Here is a 20,905-nt window from a genome sequence, read left to right on the forward strand (position 1 = left end):
GAGGAATGGAAGTCACCACCCACCCCTGGGCATCATGCAGCGACCACGGCGCCGGGGTCGGCCAATCATCGCATGACGACCATCGAACAATTATCTTCACATCATTCCTCAACTCGGCATTGAAATCAGTCCTCTATCCAATTCCTCTGTCTAGCTCATATCTGGGTCAACAATAGCACCCCTGCGCGAAGGTCCTCGACAAGAATGCGAAGCCAGCTGAAACCTCTTCTATCTCGACTCAAGCCCGCAACGGTTGCGCCGAAATGCCAGCCATGTCTACGACAGTTTGCGACCACGGCCATTGCACGAGCGGGTCACAATAAATGGTCGAAAACAAAGCATATAAAGGCTGTTACGGACAAGAAGAAGATGGATGAACGCAATACCTTCACCAAAGCCATCGAGGTTTACTCCAGATGTTCGCCAGCCTGTCACCAACCTGTACAAGGCCACAAGTAACACGCGCAAATAGTATACGGTGATAATCTTGCTTTCAACCCCCAGTTGGCGAGTGCTGTCTCCGCGGCGAACAAAGGTAGAACCCGATGCTGGGTTGACAATTGGCGCAGCTGACCCAGATGTCGTAGCTAGCATACCCAAAACTCTTATCGAGGGAGCTATTGCTCGCGGTCAGGGGCGCTCTGCTACTGGAGCGAAACTCGAGCCCATGACGATCGAAGCCCTGTTACCTCCAAACGTCGCTATATTAGTCGAGGCCGAGACGGACAACAAAGCGCGAAGCATCCCGAATCTCAAATTAGTCGTCAAGGAAGGGGGAGCTTTGCACAGTGCAAGCGCCTTCTACTTTACAAGACGAGGACGGGCTATATTCAAGAGCAAATCACAGAAGCCCGACCTATCAGAGCTAATGGAAGAGGCTATCGAGCACGAGGGTCTTGAGGATATCGAGGAAATGTCTAACGGGAACATCCTCGCCTGGGTAGAACCAGCCATGCTCATGTCCGTAACCCAAGCATTCTCCAAGAAGCTTGATCTCGACATTGTCGAATCCGAGTTGATGTTCGCTCCCAACGAGGAGACAATGGTCACCGTGGACTCGTCCGAAACGGCCGAGATTCTTGACAACTTGTTCACCAAGTTCAAGGAATATCCCGAGGTCAAGGGTATCTACGCCAATGTCCGCCAAGGCGATCTCGCTGAAGAAGACTGGGAACGAGTAGAAAGACATTTGGACATATAGTAGAGAGTCCTTTAACATTTTTTGTACAACATGACAGACAATGGTCGACCTTTGCCCAACCCCAGCCAGAACGCCACCCATGCGCGGTATCATCTCCAGCGTGGTTTCTCAATCCTCCCACACGTAATGTACATAGTTCTCTCTGGATCGCGTATTCTTATCGTGTTCGTTCGCGGTCTCAAGAGCCCGATCCGTTATTCGGTGGTTGCGATCCCCTACCTAAGCTTCTCCTCTTCCAGCTTCTTGGCCTGCCTCAACTTTTGTCGCGCAACGATACGGTCGTACTCGGCGCGAATCTCTTCGCGATCGTGGGGGATACGGTTGCACTCCTCAGGCTTAGGCCAGAAGTTGGGAACGGAGAAGCGGTCATCGAGGTTGGTGCCGAAATAGTACATGATCCCTATCGGGAACATGACATACATGCCGAACTAGGAGACTATTAGCTGGCGCACGATGCGACAATGCGGAGGACGTGCCTTGAAAACTTCTAGATTGAGACCGCCCATCTTGTTGGTTTCTGTGGTTGATGCGATAAATGACGTTCCGGTGTTGGTGGTGGTGTCATGGATGTTTGAGAAGTAAGTGTTGGCGTAGCTGGCCTCTGAGTGGTCAAAGCTTTGCGATACTATTCCACCTTATGACACTCAGCTTTCCGAGCACAAGTACAAGTGCACGTACCTTCGAACATTATCATTGCCATCTCCAGAAAGGATGAAATACATTGCTGGCAGTTCCATTTGAAGGATATTTTACTTCACGTAGGCTTCCGGCACATAATGCAGACCATCCCATGCCATGTCTATAACTTCTCTTCAACGTTAACCGCCCCCATATGAACCAAACCAACCCAGTTTCCCAGTTTCCGCATGCGCACGTGTACCAACCAACGCCATTTTGATATGCTTGCAGGGAGGACCCAGTGCCCGTCAGACGTATGCTCCCATGACCCAGACATCCCCCAAGACCCAAATTAAGAATAAACAGCAGTGAGCCAGAACCATCTACGGACTTTGTCCTGCCCCTTCTCGCGCGTCATCCACCATCATTCGCTCTGATAAACTGCGAGGTTCTCCAGTAAAAGTGCTTTGAACCAGACTGGGGCGGTAGCTGTATAGTTCGCCTTCTTCCACGCCACCAACAAATGTGTCGAACTCGCCCAGTGTTTCAGCCTGGGCATGCAGCTCGGGGTTCTTGACAATCGGCATCACCACAGGCCGGCCTTTGTACGATCCCAGAGATCCAACCTGGAAGCGCGAGGTTGTCGGCGTAGCCGGTCCCGAGCCCGCTGATCTCGCAATGGGGACACCCGGCGAGGCTACTTGCGGGGTGCGCACAGGTTCATTGTCGCGCTCTGGTGACAATGGTTCGGGTTCATCTTCTTGGAGAGGAGGGGGGCGACGCCGAGGTCGAGGAGGGGCACTGAGGCCGCGTCCACCCTCGAAATAGAACATGTCGTCTTCCTCCTCTGCTTCATAATCTTCCGATGATGTGTGGTCCTTGTCGTCTCTTTCTTCTTCGGAGAGTTTGGGCGCCTCCTGCCGAGCCGAGGGTTCTGGTGTCGGGACGGCTACCCTTCTAGAGGGAGACGTCGGTATGGAAGCCTTCATCTGCTTCACTGGCTTCTTCCCCTCAAATGATCTAGACTTGCCAATGGACAAGAAATCCTCGTCAGAGGAATCATCACTCTGAGGCTCGACCCGGAAGCCCTCTTCGGTAGCATTTGCGTCGGGAGGAGAGGAAACGTCATGGGCCACGGTGCCTGGCGGATCGACAGGTGACGTCTTGGCCTCCATTGTCCCTGCCGTAGATAAGTTGGGCGTCTGGTCGATTGTTTCGTCGTCCCGACTTTCGGAATCTGAATTCACCAATGTCCAAACCGTACCTTCGTCCAGCGGCGTCCTTGACATTGCTCGAAGGGCCTCTGAAGAGGATATCTTGCGGGGCGGCGCTAGCTTCGTGGGCTCTTCTTGCTCGCCAGCCGCGTTGTCTCCCACAATTTCATCAAAGGAGCGTGGCTGGTCTGCATTGTCGGGCGAGGATGGTCGGGGGGTAAGGTAGTCGGAGGGCTGTGGCGAAGCGGTCGGGAGGATCTCGACGCCCTTGAACTCGAAGCGCACACGTCGTGGACTTTGGTGATTGTGCTTGGAAACACTCGAAGATCGACGCAGTGCGCTTCGCCGTGCTGTCGTGCTGTCACTCCTGTCTGAGAGGGCCGATGATAATGTTGAGGATATTGTGTCGTCGGTAGCTGAACGCCCGTGGCTAGGTCGGGTAAGAGGCGGCGACGGCGAGCTCAGCTTTGCTTCTGGCTGTAAGTCGGATAAGGCTCGCCTGATGCCCCCGGTCTCGCTTGGCCCCTCCATGTCTTGACCCTGCAGGCGATCGGCCGTCACTACATTGGCCTTCTTGACGCCTATCGATAAATCGTTACTTATGCCATTGGCAGCATCGTCTGTCTGGGTGCGAGAAGGACTGGTAGCGATTGTCGGCAGTGATGATGTAAGTGGCCGTAGTTGGTTGTTGAGGTGGCCTGAACTGTCAAGCAATGGCAGGAAAAACGGAGTGAAGAGGCCTTGGAATTCCTTTTCACGCTCATGAGGATCGCCCGACGACAGAGTTGCGCCCGTTGGCGTTAGAGCAGCGCCGAAGGCGGCGCTCGGAGACAGCGGGGATCCTGCGCTCACTAGCTGGTGCCTGTCCTGATCTAGGTCCAAGTCACTCAATGGCGGGTGCGACGAGCTCGTATTGACAAGTTCAGGCCGCGTGGAGGCTGTGTCAGCATCAAAATCGAGCGGCTGCTCGCGGCTGGCACCTTGCTGAATGAGCCAAGTCTTGAGGTCGGGTGCCAAACCAGGATAGTCGGCGTCGACACTGAGCGCAAGAGACTGGTTGACCTCGCGTGCGAGAGCGGGTTCGACGTCGCCCAGTGTTTGCTGATATCGATGCCCAAAATCAGCCACGAGGCCCTTGCGGTATACCTCCAATTTGCGATCAAGATCGTCCAGTACTTCTCGAAGTTCCGAGACCAAGGGCAGGCCTTGTCGCTGCGTCTGCCTAGGCGTCTCCATGGTGTTGGCTTAAAGCGATGATCCCGCAAGCGGCCTGGACTGTCTCAGCAGCGTCGGGGTCGGAATTGGCATGACGCAGATCTCTGGTCTCACAGTCCGGGGAAGGTGGAGGCCAGCAGCAGAGCAGAACAGAGCAATTGGCCAATATGGGTCATTCGGACCGTGGCGAAGCTGGCGACTGGAGTGAGAGGATGGATGTCGGTGAGGGTTTTGAGCTGGGTGAGCTTGTTTTGTGATTTGGACCCGAAAGGGACCACAATCCGCGACTCGGTCCTCGCTCGACACCCCCACCAAACCACCACATCACCCTGACCTCAGTCATATAAGTGCATCATCCATGTGCCTGGGTTCTGCATGACACTGCCAATAATGAGTGAATGGGCTGCATACCAAGGTGGTTGGCCACATGCCGCACATGATGCATCATACTCGTGTGTAGGCTTCACGGTTCATGCCATTATCCTCAACCAGGCCAACGCTATCATCATGCTGTGTAGTTTCTGGCCGTTTCTACACTCTCACTGCAGCAAGCAAACCTGAACGATTTTCATAGCTGGCGACAGAGAGACAAGTCTCGTTCCTGTAGCAGTTTGATATCGCACCCACTGTGCTCACACATGGTGCTTACTTACTCACGTTGTGTCCGTACACCGTGGGGGTAACCCGTTCAAGATGGGCGAGCTAGTTACAGCGAAAATAGGTCCTATTCAGATATCAACACGATTATCACACTCAATCGGTCACACAGTTGCGTGCTTCCTAGTAATAGTATCCATAGTCTACGCGTAAGAACTTGTCAATGTTGTAATGACGGGCGCCTTGCTGTAAGCCTGTAAACCTCATGCGCAGACATGCCTGACCGCCTACCATACCGAGACCCCGGATTTTGCCGCTCCCAGTTCCGATAGCTTCAGCTTCAATTCAATGCCAAGGCAATAACTAGCAGCTTCCAGCTCGACTTTCAGCTCTCCGAGTTCGCGAGCGTGGACCGCATCTTTCGCCATGTCAACCATCACCCTCACATCCATTCAATCGGGCAACCCGCCGACAATACCGCTGCCTTTCAACGCGAGGCAACCGCACAAGGTCACGCTCTACCCACTTTCCAACTACACGTTTGGCGTCAAGGAAACACAACCAGAGGAGGATCCGTCGGTCATCGCTCGATTGAAGCGCCTCGAAGAGCACTACGCCGAGCATGGGATGCGCCGCACCTGCGAGGGGATCCTCGTCTGCCATGAGCACAACCACCCACACATCCTGATGCTGCAGATCGCAAACGCCTTCTTCAAGCTGCCAGGTGATTACCTCAAACCCGAAGAAGATGAGGTGGAAGGCTTCAAGTCCAGGCTAGACGAGCGCCTGGCACCGGTCGGGCGCCTGGGAGAGGGCGAAGAAGCTGGGCAGTGGGAGATTGGCGAGTGCCTCGCGCAGTGGTGGAGGCCGAACTTTGAGACGTTCATGTACCCATTCATCCCTGCGCATGTCACACGTCCCAAGGAATGCAAGAAGGCCTACTTTATTCACCTGCCCAAGACCAGTAAGGCTTCCAAATCTCTTGACCTACATCCGAAGCTAACATGGACAAAGAGATCCTTAGCGTACCTAAGAACATGAAGCTCCTCGCCGTTCCACTCTTCGAGCTCTACGACAACACCGCCCGATACGGCCCCCAGCTTTCAGCTATTCCTCATCTCCTCAGCCGCTACAATTTCGAATTTGTCGACGAAAACGGCAAGGTCGTGGCGGTAACGCCTGGCGAGGGGGCGCCCGAGGGCTATGTGCCACAGACCAAGGTCCTCGCAGGGGACGACACCGACATGAAGGAAACGAAGGACGAAAACGAGGCGGAGTCATGAACGGCGGATAGCATATTGATATTTGGCATTGGCGTTAGGCGTTCACGTAGGCTGCGCATTGCATCGGTTGGAGATCATGCGGTGTTCTTTATTCGACTGTTTTCTCCATCAAGGTCGTGAGCGACCTTAGGACTTTTCACCCTGAATGGTGGCCATCACGCGGCGCGAATGCTTCGAAGCTCTGAACTCGAGATACCAAATACCTTGCCAAGTTCCTGTCGCCTTGTCCACAGAGTCAGGATGTGCGTCTGCAGTTGGAGCCATGGGGACTTACCAGCTTTCCGTCCTTGATGGGAATCGTGACACTAGCTCCAACGAGGGCAGATTTGATGTGAGCCTGGTTGAGTCAGTTGGAAAATACCAAAGCGAGTCGCATCAGCTTACAGGCATGTCATCGAGACCTTCCGCGCTGCGTAACGTTAGTTATGGACAAGCTGGCCCGTTTATGATGTCTTACTCATGGCGGTAGAGCGCTTCGCCTTTGGGACCCTCTTCGGGAGCGATGCGGTCGAGGGCGTCGCTCATGTCCTCGCGAACATCGCTGTCGACTGTGATTTCGGTCAGTGACGTTGGCAAACAAACACACAGGGCCACACGCACAGTTCTCATTCAAACTCAAGGCACAGCTTGTGTGCTGGATGAACAGGTTCAGAAGGCCGACTTTGTAGTTTCTGATTTCAGGGAGAGCCTGGACGACCTGATCTGTGATGAGATAGGAGCCCCTCGACTTGGGCTGCAGGGTAAATTGCTTCTGTGTCCAAGTCATGCTGTTGAAAGTGTCCGTTTCAGAGGGATAGTTTCCGAAGATGAGAGCAAGTGGTGCCGACCAAATCAAGTGAAACAGGTTTGGGAAGAGTGCAAGAAGCAGGATCAGACAGATTACTATGGTAGAGGACGCCGAAATTTGAGTTGCGGATTGCATTGTGGTCCGAAAGCTTGGAGGTTTTGCGTCGTTGAGGTATGATGTATTCAGGTGGGGCAGCTATTACTTTACGGCGCCGAGCCACAAGCGAATGATAAGGACCCGATTACAGTTGAGCGAAGGGTGTCATTTGGAGAAATTACCAGCAAGCCAACCGAAGTGCCCCAATGGCTGCGCGCCCTAAGCTGCGTCGGGATGTTGATATTGACTCTTGATCATTTGTCGATATTGTATATCACTCGGGTTCACGAAACCACGACGGTTGTGTGAATATCGTTGGTTGACGCAAATGACCTCGACGTTAGCCAGGGTAGTCGTGTGGAAACATAGAATATGTTGCAGACTCTGAATACAAGGAACTGGATATTCCCAACTCCACTACATCATTCCCTACTCTATAAGGTGTCCTCCCATTGCCGATTACAATTGTCATCCTCATGCGAGAGGGTACGAGGTCTGGGGTAGAGATTCGAGGTGCTTTCGGTTGTGCTCGTGCGCCTGTGTCCAACGTTAGACGTCTCAAGGAATGAGAGCTGCCGTGTCGACTTACGAATGGCAGGCCACAGTAGCCGCAAATGGCAATCTCTGGCTTGTCTGTGTTGATGAACACCTTGGGGTGGCCGGCTGGGCCACCACCTCCTTCACAGGCGACGATCCGGTCGTGCGTCCACCTCACGGGCTCCTTGTGAATCATCTCGATCGCCGACTTGGGCTGCGGCTGTCCAATGTGTGAGCATGGGAGGGCTCGAGTGGAATTGGCGTCTGCTAAATCATACCTGGAGATCAAAGTCCGTCTGCTCAAATCGCGGACCTGTCATGGCCTCAGAGCGCGGCCTCTGGTTCCTCGACCACACTCCCAGCCTGTTGGGGGCTTGGTTCACCTCGAGAGGCTTCGACTCGTCGATCGGGGCAGGAGTCGCATCGTGCTTGGAGGTGGAGGGAACGGAAGCCTCGAGACTTCGGGCGGAAGCGGTGAAAGCACGGTGCGAGACGCGCAAACTGCGTGTCAGCGTGCTGACGGCTCTGAAGTGTGAAGTCGCCATGATTCGCAAGCTGTTGAAGAGGAACTTGGTGCCAATTGATCTGCTGGGCTGATCGCGAGTTCGCTCGGTCGACGTTGCGAGGTGCGTTCTCGAGGCGGAACATTGGTTGGCCCGTAAGTTTGCTGTAGGTGGTTAAGACCCACAATTAAGTTTCTGGCAACCTTTGAGCAGCTGCCTCATTACCTGCTGTAAACCGACAATACCTCACAAGCAACTCTCGCGCCCGCCAATTTTCTGAAAGGTGACGAAAGCACGGGATTTCATCGCCAAACCGCCCATAATGGCCCCAGAAACACCCAAAACCGCCTCCTCGAGGCTCTTGAACATGAAGTTCATGCAGAGAGCTGCAGCCAACAGCGCTGCCTCGACGCCAGGATCAGACAGCGACGCGCATTCAGCCAAGAAGCGCAAACATGTGCACATGTCGAAAAATGATGCAATCGACTTCAAAATTGACCAGGCATCTATCAAGGCCGCAGTCGACGAGCGCGAGGCGAAACGGCAAGTCGCACTTGCGCAGCACGGCGGTAATGACACACAATGGGTGCTTGATACAAGCCTTGCCCAGCCCGCACAGGAGTCCGCCGCGTTACCTCGCAAAATTGTCTATGTCGGCTACGGAGACATTGATACTTCGGATGACGAGGACCAGGACACTGCATTAGCAGGCAGGACTTCGACGTACAAGAAGAGAGCGAATGCGGTAAGTTCAACGGACATTTGCCCTGGCTGTTCCTAGCCGGAAATGGATTGAGCTCATTTTTCTTCCTTGTAGGGGAAAAAGGACGAATCACAGTCGCACGACCAGGATACAGACGACGACGATGAAGACGAGGACGAGGATGGGGACGATCAAGATAATGATGGCTCAAATCGCCGCGGCCGCGCTCATGGCGATGGATCTCACGGCAAACGTGCCCGTTCAAAATCGAGCGCGAGACCAAGTGCAGAAGCTGCAAAGGCCAAAGAACTGCGCGACAAGAGGAGGAAGAAGGAGGTGAACATTAATAAGTTGACCTCGATATCGTCTGGGGGTGGCGTTGGAGGCGGGTCGGGTTCCAAGTCGGCTATGACTTGCTACAAATGCCAAAAGACGGGCCACAAGGCCGCGGACTGTTCACAAAGTCAGTCCAAGGGGTCAAAGGGCAGTTCGAAGCGTGGCTAGGCCTAGGAGTGCGGCTGCAGGTCGTCTCGGAGGGTGTCTTCAGCTTTCGAGATGAAGCCGGACGCCCACTCAGCGACCGACTATCCGTAAGGCAGTCATGCATGGCGGTAAGTACCACGACGACCGCTCTCGGCTGGCTGTCTCTGCGCAGTGTGGGATATGATCGCCTTTGGAGGCGAGGCACAATTCATGCGAGACGCAACGCCCAAGAAGTCGGGCGAATATTGCAATGCTCAGCCATGGATCACAATGCATGTGGTGGTAAGCATGAGACATTGACACAAGTCGCAATAGGAGCGGCCTCCACGAGGAGCACATGCGGACGGTCTGTGATAAGCTGTTTGCTTGCCTGCCGCATATATGTCTGCAGCTAGCGCGCGCAGGACGACAGAAAGAAGCAAGGGGTTGGCTGGGCCTCGTTGCGCATGCAGACAGCAGACCGCCTCCTACGGCTATCTGAGTCCACTCGTAGCGTTCACGAAGGGTGCCCTTCACAGCGACTTTGTAGTATACCACAACACGCGGCTGGCACTCTGTGAATACATGAGGCACGATTCCGCATTAGCATGTACCTTATGAATCGCTTCATCCATGTGGCAGGGAATATACAGAGTACAGAACACATTTAATTTAACAGTCACGACGCGTAAATCATGTAGAGGTCCATTCTTGTCCGACGTGATGCGAGTAGATCTATCCGTAACCTGTTGAGAACTAATCCTGATTCTTCTCCCCTGGTCGTGGTTCATCATGCCCTGCAACAAGGATCACCCTCATGTCGTAAGCCAGCATGTGATTCTCAACAAGCACAGAATGGACTAGTAGCGCGAGTAATTCGCAGCAAGTGTGGCACGCAAGTTCCATCAATGATGGCGGGAATGATTCGGGCCTTGAAGAGTCTGTCGGTATTAGTTAAGCTCCTATCAGTGCTAGTCTAGCGAAATCGGAGAAGGGACTGGACGCCACACGGGTGGATTTTCACCACAGTCTCCTCAAGCTGGCCTCATTGCCTACAGTAATCGCCGCGCTAGAAGCTGGTTCCATTTTCGCCAGGTGTTCTACCTACATCATCTTCGAGACTCTTCTGACGTTCCGTCGCTCATTCAAGACCTCGAGGAAGTTTCTGCTCCTTGGGCTCTCCTACCGAACCAAACCTTACTGCAGTCTAACTTACTGTCTGTCTACGCCAGTGCGCCGTAGCACACGGTCATCAAGGTGTTTGGCGTATAACAGACACCCTGTACCGAGTACAACCCCAGTCGACTGATTGCCTATTCGCGCCAGCGTCAAGACGATTGGGCGAGCGTGGGTGCATGTACTAGCCAGCTGCGACAATCAGAGACCAGCCCCCCTATTCAGTCCATTTCCTGATCTCGTGCTGCTCGTTCACCGCATCAGAGGCGACAGACATCAACGACAACAACGCGCAGCAAGGGTCCACCACCCTGCCAAATCCAAACCCGCCAGTCTGGCCATCATCAATCGGTGGTGCTGTGTCACTAGCAAACTTCGTCACCTTGGGTGGATCCCGAGCCGCCTGCTCGCAGCTACCCCAGCAAACGTGCTAGTGAACCGCATCAGCAGCCGTCAAGTACCAAGGTCGTCATTGTGTGCAAAACACTTCATATCACACTCTTCTCTGGTATCGACAAGACTCTCTCCTTCGTCATCTTCTCATCTGCGACAAATCTCGTCAACAACACACAACACCTTCACTATGCCGCCGTCAGAATTCCCAGCCTCGGCCAATGCGCCTTGTCACCACCCCCCGGCGACGCTGCTGACCGACACCTTGGAGAAGCCGTCGTTAGATAATCGCGATTATCGTGTAGTTCGCCTAGACAATGAGCTTGAGGCTCTACTCGTTCATGATCCTGAGACAGATAAGGCCAGTGCTGCTCTGGATGTCCACGTCGGCAATTTCAGCGACGAGGAGGCCATGCCTGGCATGGCTCATGCGGTCGAGCACGTGAGTACCTCCAACTGCACTCGATCCTTTTGCGCAGACTGACAGGAAAACAATGCAGCTTCTTTTCATGGGAACCAAGAAGTTCCCCGTAGAAAATGAGTACGGCTCATACCTTGCCGCCAACTCTGGTCACTCCAACGCTTACACCGCCTCCACATCTACCAACTACTACTTTGAGGTAGCTGCGAAGCCCTCAAACGACCAGGATCCAACAGAAGAGAACCCTTCACCTCTGAAAGGAGCACTTGATCGCTTCTCGCAGTTCTTTATCGAGCCTCTCTTCCTGGAAGGAACGCTAGACAGAGAATTGCGGGCTGTTGACTCTGAAAACAAGAAGAACCTTCAGAGCGACACATGGAGGCTACATCAGCTTGAGAAGTCTCTTTCGAATCCCAATCATCCATACTGCCACTTCTCTACGGGCAACTTTGAAATTCTCAAGACACTGCCCGAAGCAAAGGGCATCAATGTCCGCGACAAGTTCATCGAGTTCCACAGCAAGCACTACTCTGCCAACCAGATGAAGCTGGTCATCCTAGGTCGCGAACCGCTAGATGTCCTGCAGAAATGGACGGAGGAGTACTTCTCCGACGTTGTGAACAAGAAGCTGCCGCAGCACAGGTGGGAGACTGAGGTGCCTTTCCGGGAGTCGGATCTCGCAACGCAGACCTTTGCAAAGCCTGTGATGAACTCGCGCGAGCTGAGCCTCACCTTCCCCTTCATTGACGAAGAGCACCTCTACGAGTCTCAACCCAGTCGGTACATAAGCCATCTGATTGGTCATGAGGGTCCTGGCAGTATCATGGCGTACATCAAGAGCAAGGGATGGGCAGAGGGTCTCTCCGCCGGTGCCTACCCCATCTGTCCTGGCACTCCTGGTCTCTTTGACATCTCAATCAGGCTGACCGAGGAGGGTCTCAAGAAGTATACGGAGATCATCAAGGTGCTGTTCCAATACGTCTCAATGCTGCGAGAGTCACCACCAGAGCCGTGGATCCACGAAGAGCAAAAGGGTATGGCAGATGTCGACTTCAAGTTCAAGCAAAAGACGCCCGCCAGCAAGTTCACGAGTCGGACCAGTTCCGTCATGCAGAAGCCGATTCCCCGCGAGTGGCTCCTGAGTGGCCACGGTCGTCTGCGCGTCTTTGATTCAAAGTCCATCGAGGCCGGTCTGGCCAAGATCACCCCCGAGAATATGAGGCTCAGTGTTGTCTCGCAAACCTTCCCTGGAAACTGGGATCAGAGGGAAAAGTGGTACGGCACAGAGTACCGCCATGAGAAGATTCCTCAAGAGACCATGGACAGTTTTAGGCAAGCTTTCGACATGCCCAGGGGCCAGCGCATCCCGGAGCTTCACCTGCCGCACAAGAACGCCTTTATCCCGAGTGAACTTGAGGTGGAGAAGAAAGAGGTGGCCCAGGCTGCTGTCAGCCCTCGTCTGCTCCGCAACGACTCCCTGGCTCGCACGTGGTGGAAGAAGGACGATACGTTCTGGGTGCCCAAGGCAAACGTCCTTGTCAGTCTCAAGAGTCCGCTCATCTATGCATCGGCCGAGAACATTGTCAAGGCGAGGTTGTTTACCGAACTGGTGCGGGATGCCCTCGAGGAGTACGCATACGACGCCGAGCTTGCAGGTCTGCAGTACTCGGTCAGCTTGGGATCGAGGCATCTTGTGCTGGACATTTCTGGCTACAATGACAAGCTTCCCGTGCTGTTGCAGCACGTCACAACAACCATGCGCGACTTGGATGTCAAGCAGGATCGATTCGATCTTATCAAGGAGCGTGTCACCCGCGCATTCAGCAACTGGCAACTCAACTCGGCCTACCAACAGGTTGGCGACTACTTGAGCAACCTCAACTCGGAGCGCAACCATCTGGTCGAGGAACTGGCCGACGAGCTTCCCAACGTCACCTGCGAAGGCGTACGACTCTTCCAGAAGCAAGTCCTCTCGCAAATGTTCATCGAGACGTACGCACACGGCAATCTGCACAAGGAAGATGCGCTGAAAATCACCAATGTGATAGAGTCCACCTTCAAGCCCCGACAGCTGCCCAAGTCGCAGTTGCCCATAGTGAGGTCACTGCTTCTTTCTCGCGGTTCCAACTTTGTTTTCAACAAGACGCTCAAGGATCCTGAGAACGTGAATCACTGTGTGGAGACATGGCTGTACGTCGGCGACAAGGCAGACCGTACCCTGCGAGCGAAGACGCTCCTGTTCGACCAGATTGCTTCCGAGCCTGCCTTTGATCAGCTTCGGACTAAGGAGCAGCTCGGGTACATTGTGTTCACCAACGCCAGGACCTTTGCCACCACTTGCGGGCTACGCATCCTGATTCAGAGCGAGCGTACCCCCGAGTACCTCGACTCTCGAATCGAATCATTCCTTACCCAGATGGGTGACATTTTGGAGAAGATGAGCGATGCCGACTTTGAGGGTCACAAGCGCAGCTTGGTCCTGAAGCGACTTGAGAAGCCCAAGAACCTCGACCAGGAGTCCACGAGGCACTGGACACACATTTCGGGCGAATACTACGACTTTGAGCAGGGTGAGTCTCGAGCGCAAATGCCTCGGTCAGAGAAATAGCTAACAAAAGTATAGCCCAATTGGATGCCGCATTTGTGAAGCCGATCAGCAAAGCCGACTTGATCGAGTTTTACAACACATACTTCAGTCCCTCTTCACAATCTCGCGCAAGGATTTCCGTGCACCTCCATGCCCGCAACACCCCGGCACTGGACAAGGAAATCATCGAGCTCCTCCAGAAAGCGAACCTCGAGGATGTCCCGCCCAAACAGAGACAGAGCCTTGACTTCCTGGAGAAGTATCTCAAGGAGACTGTCCAGCTCGAAGACAGCAAGGTCGCAGCCATCATCGCTGACGCCGAGAAGGCCGGCTTGAAGCCAGTCACGTCCGAAGACGACGCCAAGGCAGGCGATATCGCCAGTGGATCAGACGCCGTGCACAAGGCTACCGTCATCGAAGACATCCGGGCGTTCAAGTCTGGTCTCATGGCGAGCGCAGGAGCCCAACCTGTCAAGGACCTCAGTGAGTTTGAGGACACGGATGCCAAATTGTAGACTATAGAAAGAAGAATCGTTGTTGTTTGCTAGTTAGTTGCAGATGGGCGGACTGGACTAGAGAAGACATTTATGGAGCTGCTACAAGACGCTTCGCAGCTCTTAGATGGTGGCGCTAGATGGGGCATATTTTGTATAGACGTGATTGCCTTGGAAAACAGATGCATTAGCACCTTTTGACTCCATATGTAAAATGGCCATGCCGCTATAGTTCGCCGACGCACAAGGTTGGGAGCTTATGATGCGCCACGAGCTGTCCAGGATCTTAGAGGGCGAGTCAGAGTGGTTCTGATTTTTAGTATTGACTGACATTAGTAACGCAGAGCAGCGCTTTAATGACATATACTATCCTGAATCAGGACGCTCGCCAATTGTCGGAAACCAACATGAATGCATCGACAATGCAAGCGCTGAATTAATGCCATGCGGTGGGCGGCTTGTGGAAATCAACACGTGAACAAACAGGGCCGGAGGTCAACATTGCACCTTCCCCATCCCCCACTAACTTCCGTGATTGTGGTATCAAACACCAACGGGCAAACACATTAATTAGGCAGCAGTGAACAAGCACCCTGAATGTAAGGCATAACTCCATCTGGTCTGCAATATGAGCCTTATACTGTTCCAATCCCTCTCCCAGATTCACTCATAGTTCTTAGTTGCTGTCCGCGAGGGGCAATTTGAACTCTAAAGACCCCTTCAGCTAATCAGCCTAGCGCGTTCTCAGCCGCTGATGAGGTGCCTCCAGTCGTTGTTAGTGATGTGAGGAGCATCCACTGCCCCTCCAAAAATCCTTCACCGCAGGGCCAAGGGAGCGTCCAAGTCAACAACGCCATCCAGACATAAAGGCAAGGGTTCTCAGCTCGAGCTCTCCTGATGCCGATCGTCTGTCGTGCAAATCCTCGATAGGTAGTCCACGCCGTTCCAGGGTGCTTCTCATCACAGCCGGAGTCTTCATTCCCGAGCCATTAGTCGTCGATGATTTCATCGTAGTAGCCAACATTGTTCAGCAACACATCCGCGCCCTTCCGATCCGACGACCGTTACCGACTCTGGTACACTCGCCCACGTCCCTCAACGAAACCTCCACTCGCAAAGGGAATCATCCAGAGCTGCTTCGTCGAAGCAGCTCACAGACAAGACGTCTTCCTCAAAGAAAAGACGAGTTTCCACCCACCCGCTTGCCCAAGAACACACAGCAAGCCCTTCGCCGGACAGGCCTTTGTCTTCCAGTGAGGCAGGCGACGATCCCGCCTTTTCCTTCTCCGCCTCCGGGCCCGACGAAACGCCCTTCCGCCGACGATACAATAAGGAAAGTCCAGCTCCCGCATCGAGCTTGCCTCCACGACTACACACCAACGCTCTGGTTCCCTCCGACTACGGCTCTTCCGCGCCCTCGAGCCCTTGCGCCTCCATCTCGAGCGACAGAGCAGGCGACGAGGCCTGGCCACAGCTCGCGCCCACCCATCCATCGAAACTATCCATCATGAATGGGGACGCCGGCTGCCCGCAACGATCGTCCTCGCCGTTGAAGCGCCGAGCCTCGAGCATGGAACCAGACCAAGAGAACGGCGACCAGGCAGGCGCTGAGAACCAGGTGTCAGGAGGCTTTCCTCGAGCCATGAGCCTAGATCCTCAGGAAGGTGATGGGTTGAAGAGCGAGTCCCAGCAAGCACCTACTACCCCGCCGCCTATCCAGGAGCAAGTGAAGATCATCGAGACGCTGCTCCAGGCCGCCAAGGAAGCACCGCCCAAGGAAGGTGACAAGGCCTATCTTGTGTCCCGCACATGGGTAGATCAAGCCCTGGCTTTACGCAAGGAGGCTGCCGACACCGACTGCACACTTCTGGGGCCCGTCGACAATGCGAGCATTATTGAGGATGTCATAATCGACTCCAGCGGCAAGGAGTTTACACGCCTGAAGCCCGGAACCGGCGAGGAGTCCTTTGAGCTATTCCCAGAGGATGCATGGAATATGGTTGTTGACTGGTACGGGATCAAGGACAATCAAAAGCCCATTGTTCGAGAGGCCATAAATCGGGCGCCTGATTCCGAGTCGCCTGTCGATATTTGCTTTGAGTTACATCCGCCCATCTTCCGCATTCACAGGCTGTGGTCTGAGTTAAGCCCCCTGCCTATTGAGCAGTCTCTCAAAGCCAACAAGCCTCCCCCGGTCACCCTTGTTCGCAGTCGCAAGGCTCAGCTGCATACGTTCCTCAAAGAAGCAAAGACCTTGGCTCATGTTCCCTTGGACCGGAAAATCCGCCTTCATGCGCTTGCGGCTGAACAGCCTCCAGGCCCAGAGTTGCCCAAGCCGTCAGAAGGCTCAGCTCTGACGCCGCCCGATTCGCCAAAGAGCAATGGCACTTCTTCTCCCCAGGGCATCTGGTCACAGCTGTTAGTCGGAGTTCCCGCCTTTTCCGAGGTCCGCGACTTGAGAATGGAATTGCGCATTAATGACACGACGATCAACCCCAAGTTCAATGGAAGATCTGCCCTGCAAATCTATGACCTTGTCACTGATCAGACTCTCATCATCGATGAGTCGATTAACGGCAAGTCGTGGGTCAGCACATACACGGAGAAGGACGCTTCCAAACCGACTAAGAACCTTAAGAGCCTGAACCCCGATCTGTCATCAGCGAACAGCAGCAGGCGCAGCAGTCCAGGTCCTGGTGTCATGACACGCGGCCGTGCGCAGCACGGCCGTAAGATCGGACGCAGCCTTGGTGCTGTCGGTCTTCACAACCTAGGCAATACCTGCTACATGAACTCAGCTTTGCAGTGTGTTCGAAGCGTGGAGGAACTTTCCAAATACTTCCTCACGGACTCTCATGTGGATGAGATCAACAAGTCAAACCCACTAGGATATAATGGACGCGTGGCGTTGGCCTATTACGGTCTGCTGAAGGAAATATACGAGCAAAATCGTGGGTCAGTGAGCCCCCGCGACTTCAAGTCGACAGTCGGTCGCTGCCGCAGCACATTCCAAGGCTGGGGCCAACAGGACACTCAAGAGTTCCTAGGATTTCTCCTCGACGGCCTGCAAGAGGACTTGAGCCGTATCAAGAAGAAGCCATACATCGAGAAGCCTGACTCGACTGATGATATGATCAATGATCCTGAGGCTATCCGCAAAATGGCCGACGATGTGTGGGACATTACGAGGAGGCGCGACGATTCAGTCATTGCCGATCTCTTCACAGGCATGTACAAGTCGACGCTGAAATGCCCTGAGTGCGGCAAGATAAGCATCACCTTTGACCCGTTCAATAACCTCACCTTACCGCTGCCGATCAAGGAGGTCTGGTCTAGCCCTGTCATTTTCTACCCTTTGAACGACGTGCCAGTTAGGATCGAAGTTGAGCTACCCAAACACAGCGCCATGGACAGCCTCAAGCAATACATCTCCACGCGCACCGGTGTGCCTGTCGAGCGCCTTATGGGGGCGGAGGAGTTCAAAGGGAAGTTTTTCAAGATCTACAGCGACAATGAGGACGTTTCCGAGGAGATTGGTAATAGTGATATCCCCGTGCTGCACGAGTTGGAAGCTGCACCCTCCAACTGGCCATTGAAAAGCAAAAAGAAGAGCCGCTCAATGCTGGATCTCTCAGCCGAGCCTGCCGAGTGGGATGATCCCGCCTATGACCAGCTGTTGCTTCCTGTTTTCCACCGGGCGCAGAACGCGTCTCGTATGGCCGATATGGTCCCGCCACACTTCATTGTTCTGAGCAGAGATGAAGCCTTCAACTACGAAGCGATACAAAGGAAGGTCTTGGAGAAGCTAGCCACTTTCTCCAGCTTTCCTGCGTTGAGGCAGGGCATGGATGAGACCGCCGAGACCGATGCTGTTGTTGTGTCTGCGTCAGATGCAGAGTCTTCTAACGAGACCAAGGTGACTGCACAGTCTGTCAAGGATGAAGAAGATACGGTTGATATCACCATGAAAGATTCCGCGGACAGTGTCCAAGCTCGACCGTTGCCTCACGAACCACAGCTCCTGAAGCAATTCAACAAACGCCGGCCGGCTTACGCTAAATCGGATGCTTTCCTGGATCCGTCCCTGCAAAACCTCTTCGAGCTCTGCTACTTTACTGATGGTACCGACTCTGTTCCCTCTGGCTGGTCCCAACTGCAAAGCTACCGGCAGCAGCTCCCCAGGGTCGCAGACCGCATGCCACAGCCGTCAGGTGAGAGTGATCACAGCAGCCCCGGCAGCTGGGACAGCACCGCCTCGGGCAACGATGATAGCGGCGCCGAGGCAGACGTTAAGACAGAGGTTTCGCCCCAGTCGTCGCAGACTCGCATGGCTGAGGAATCCAGTGAAGAGGACGGCCCCGCTCGCGTAAGTAGTACTGGATCGCTCTTGGCAGAGCATTTGCTAACGGATCCTAGTTTGAACGCAGATCACCCCCTCGGAAGATGAAGGGAGGCAAGAAGAAATTCAATAAGGAGCAAAAGACCTATGGAAAGAAGGCGCTGAGGCGAGAGAAGAAGTTGCGCAAAGAAGCGCAAAAGGCCGCATCTGCCGCCGTGCGGCCCCAGCCAACACCCCGTGCCCAAGCTGACGGCGGTCCGCTGCTTCGTCTTGGTGAGGGACTTGTCGTTGAGTGGAATGACGATGCGTGGGATCACGTTTTTGGGAAGAACATGGCAACATTCTCCAACATTGAGACTCTCCACGATACCGCTCTTAAGATCAGCAAGTCTCGTCGCGAGAGTCGCCGCTCTAGAGGCATCACCCTGGAAGAATGTCTCGACGAGTTCGAGCGCGCCGAGATCCTTTCGGAGCAAGACATGTGGTACTGCCCACGATGCAAAGAGCACCGCCGAGCAAGCAAAAAGTTCGACCTGTGGAAGTCTCCCGACATCCTGGTGGCGCACCTGAAGCGCTTCAGCAGTGCTGGGTACCGCCGTGACAAGTTGGATGTCCGCGTCGACTTTCCCATCGAAGGGCTGGACCTGACCTCGCGCGTGGTCCAGAAGGAGGATGGTCAGGACGAGATCTACGACTTGATTGCGGTGGATGACCATTACGGCGGCCTCGGCGGTGGTCATTACACTGCGTACGCCAAGAACTTTATGGATGGCAAATGGTACAACTACAATGACTCGTCCGTCAGTCAAGTGTCAGATCCGCAGACCGTGGTCACCAACGCAGCCTACCTGTTGTTCTACAGAAGGCGCTCGAGTCGCCCATTGGGTGGGCCCAGGTTTGCAGACATCTTCGACAAGTTCGACAACGGCGGCGAGGCAGAGGAAGATTCGTCCACCGAGATGGAAAATGATTTCCAAGCCAATGGAGGTTATGAGCAGTCGCGGCCCGCTATTAGGAACCGGACCTCGACTACCACCACCGTTAGGCAGCTCAACGGAGATAACGGGTCAGACGACGATGAGCCTCCTTCGTACACATCCATTCGCCAGAGTGTCGAAGATGAGGGCATCGAGATGGACGATTCGTACGCACAGCCAGCGCATGCTATGCAACAGGGATGGAGTTTTGATGACAGAAACAGCATCGATGGAGGTAGTGACATTGCTCAAGTCTCGGGCGATGAAAGACGTCAACTATCGGAAGATACTGAGATGAGGTCCAACACATCAGACCTTGATCCTGACTCGGATGCTGAGCTTGACGCACGGGACGGCGTGATCTCGGTGCCGGCAACGACAGCAGGCCTGCGCGGGTCGGAGGAGGTTGCGGAGATCCATGTGGAAGAGGACAAGACCACTCGCCATGTGTAAAGGCGCAGATGCATTGACGATGAGATGATGACGACGTAGACGATGGCGGAAGACTCGCATGGGGACAAATGACAAGCTGGAAGGCAGCATGGCGTCTGTACAAGGATTGCCCGGCATAGACATACTTACATAGATGCTCGCGCGCATGACACACATGTAGTACCGCATGGCAGTACCGGACATAGTAGCTTATTGCAGCGATGACTCTATAGGATACATGAAGCGCGTGTCTACAACTATCGGCGCAAGCTGTCTGTGACTTTGCCCGGGGCCCCCTTGGCCGTGGGGTGGTGAGTAGGTGTAGCGCCGGTGCGGTCCAGCCTCCGGGTTCGATGAGAACGGGCGTCGACTGGCGGCCGCTGGCCACCATGAACATGCGACATCCGTAGTAGAGGTTGCCGAATAGGAGACCACACATCGACAACTGACTGATGGGGTCTTTTCTCTTTATAGCAAGCAGCTACTCACCAGTTACTTGGTATTCAGTGCCATAGATCACTCACTACAGTATACAATTCACAGGTTTATCCAGAACCCTATGCAGTCTTCACACCTTGTGGGTGCCTACAGGCCAATAACTATGCTCGACATTGGCACTACCCATGGCAGCGATATTGATCGAGCAGACATACTAGCACTTAGCAGCAATGTTGTCGAGAGAGTGCGGCAATTTATTAGTAGCATGTCGAGATGTGGTGCATCATGAGGTCTCGGATGACTGTTGCCAAGTACGGCAATTTACATCTTGATTGAAATAAGCTACGTATACCACATTTCTGAGAATCTTCCATTCTTTGCGACAATATCGTGTGCAGGGTTCCATGTCCTTGGCCGAATTTCCAAGTTCAA

General features: G+C 54.1%; 9 protein-coding genes across 9 annotated transcripts; 5 read left to right on the top strand and 4 right to left on the bottom strand.

The window, feature by feature from the left end:
* The first annotated feature begins 24 nt into the window (after positions 1–24).
* F5Z01DRAFT_57826 (transcriptional regulator TACO1-like protein) lies at positions 25–1,309 on the top strand. The gene is made up of 3 exons (XM_046260713.1): positions 25–418; positions 473–535; positions 588–1,309. The coding sequence occupies exons 1-3, from the start codon at positions 205–207 to the stop codon at positions 1,199–1,201; spliced, it is 891 nt and encodes a 296-aa protein (XP_046118810.1). The 5' UTR covers positions 25–204; the 3' UTR covers positions 1,202–1,309.
* Positions 1,309–2,051, bottom strand: F5Z01DRAFT_57874 (uncharacterized protein). Its single transcript, XM_046260715.1, has 3 exons — positions 1,880–2,051; positions 1,678–1,835; positions 1,309–1,629 (listed from the first exon to the last, which is right to left on the bottom strand). Exons 1-3 carry the CDS (start codon positions 1,899–1,901, stop codon positions 1,417–1,419), a joined length of 393 nt encoding a protein of 130 aa, XP_046118811.1. The 5' UTR covers positions 1,902–2,051; the 3' UTR covers positions 1,309–1,416.
* On the bottom strand, positions 1,914–4,605 carry F5Z01DRAFT_57828 (uncharacterized protein). Its single transcript, XM_046260714.1, has one exon. It carries the CDS (start codon positions 4,267–4,269, stop codon positions 2,203–2,205), a length of 2,067 nt encoding a protein of 688 aa, XP_046118812.1. The 5' UTR covers positions 4,270–4,605; the 3' UTR covers positions 1,914–2,202.
* Positions 4,606–5,047: 442 nt separating this feature from the next.
* On the top strand, positions 5,048–6,357 carry F5Z01DRAFT_57943 (cleavage and polyadenylation specificity factor subunit 5). Its single transcript, XM_046260717.1, has 2 exons — positions 5,048–5,809; positions 5,860–6,357. The coding sequence occupies exons 1-2, from the start codon at positions 5,272–5,274 to the stop codon at positions 6,126–6,128; spliced, it is 807 nt and encodes a 268-aa protein (XP_046118813.1). The 5' UTR covers positions 5,048–5,271; the 3' UTR covers positions 6,129–6,357.
* F5Z01DRAFT_57897 (uncharacterized protein) lies at positions 6,071–7,267 on the bottom strand. The gene is made up of 5 exons (XM_046260716.1): positions 6,729–7,267; positions 6,586–6,676; positions 6,513–6,537; positions 6,403–6,465; positions 6,071–6,350 (listed from the first exon to the last, which is right to left on the bottom strand). The coding sequence occupies exons 1-5, from the start codon at positions 7,048–7,050 to the stop codon at positions 6,255–6,257; spliced, it is 597 nt and encodes a 198-aa protein (XP_046118814.1). The 5' UTR covers positions 7,051–7,267; the 3' UTR covers positions 6,071–6,254.
* Positions 7,079–8,169, bottom strand: F5Z01DRAFT_653256 (uncharacterized protein). The gene is made up of 3 exons (XM_046263353.1): positions 7,827–8,169; positions 7,601–7,768; positions 7,079–7,548 (listed from the first exon to the last, which is right to left on the bottom strand). Exons 1-3 carry the CDS (start codon positions 8,091–8,093, stop codon positions 7,486–7,488), a joined length of 498 nt encoding a protein of 165 aa, XP_046118815.1. The 5' UTR covers positions 8,094–8,169; the 3' UTR covers positions 7,079–7,485.
* F5Z01DRAFT_57946 (zinc finger domain-containing protein, CCHC-type) lies at positions 8,060–9,293 on the top strand. The gene is made up of 2 exons (XM_046260718.1): positions 8,060–8,796; positions 8,869–9,293. The coding sequence occupies exons 1-2, from the start codon at positions 8,374–8,376 to the stop codon at positions 9,256–9,258; spliced, it is 813 nt and encodes a 270-aa protein (XP_046118816.1). The 5' UTR covers positions 8,060–8,373; the 3' UTR covers positions 9,259–9,293.
* Positions 9,294–10,493: 1,200 nt separating this feature from the next.
* On the top strand, positions 10,494–14,359 carry F5Z01DRAFT_57949 (Metalloenzyme, LuxS/M16 peptidase-like protein). The gene is made up of 3 exons (XM_046260719.1): positions 10,494–11,227; positions 11,286–13,776; positions 13,830–14,359. Exons 1-3 carry the CDS (start codon positions 10,976–10,978, stop codon positions 14,306–14,308), a joined length of 3,222 nt encoding a protein of 1,073 aa, XP_046118817.1. The 5' UTR covers positions 10,494–10,975; the 3' UTR covers positions 14,309–14,359.
* Positions 14,360–15,553: 1,194 nt separating this feature from the next.
* Positions 15,554–20,325, top strand: F5Z01DRAFT_58027 (uncharacterized protein). Its single transcript, XM_046260720.1, has 2 exons — positions 15,554–18,653; positions 18,704–20,325. Exons 1-2 carry the CDS (start codon positions 15,795–15,797, stop codon positions 20,054–20,056), a joined length of 4,212 nt encoding a protein of 1,403 aa, XP_046118818.1. The 5' UTR covers positions 15,554–15,794; the 3' UTR covers positions 20,057–20,325.
* The last annotated feature ends 580 nt before the right edge of the window (positions 20,326–20,905 follow it).

This window comes from Emericellopsis atlantica (assembly GCF_019669845.1).
Source record: "Emericellopsis atlantica unplaced genomic scaffold F5Z01scaffold_11, whole genome shotgun sequence".
Classification (NCBI taxonomy): domain Eukaryota; kingdom Fungi; phylum Ascomycota; class Sordariomycetes; order Hypocreales; family Bionectriaceae; genus Emericellopsis; species Emericellopsis atlantica.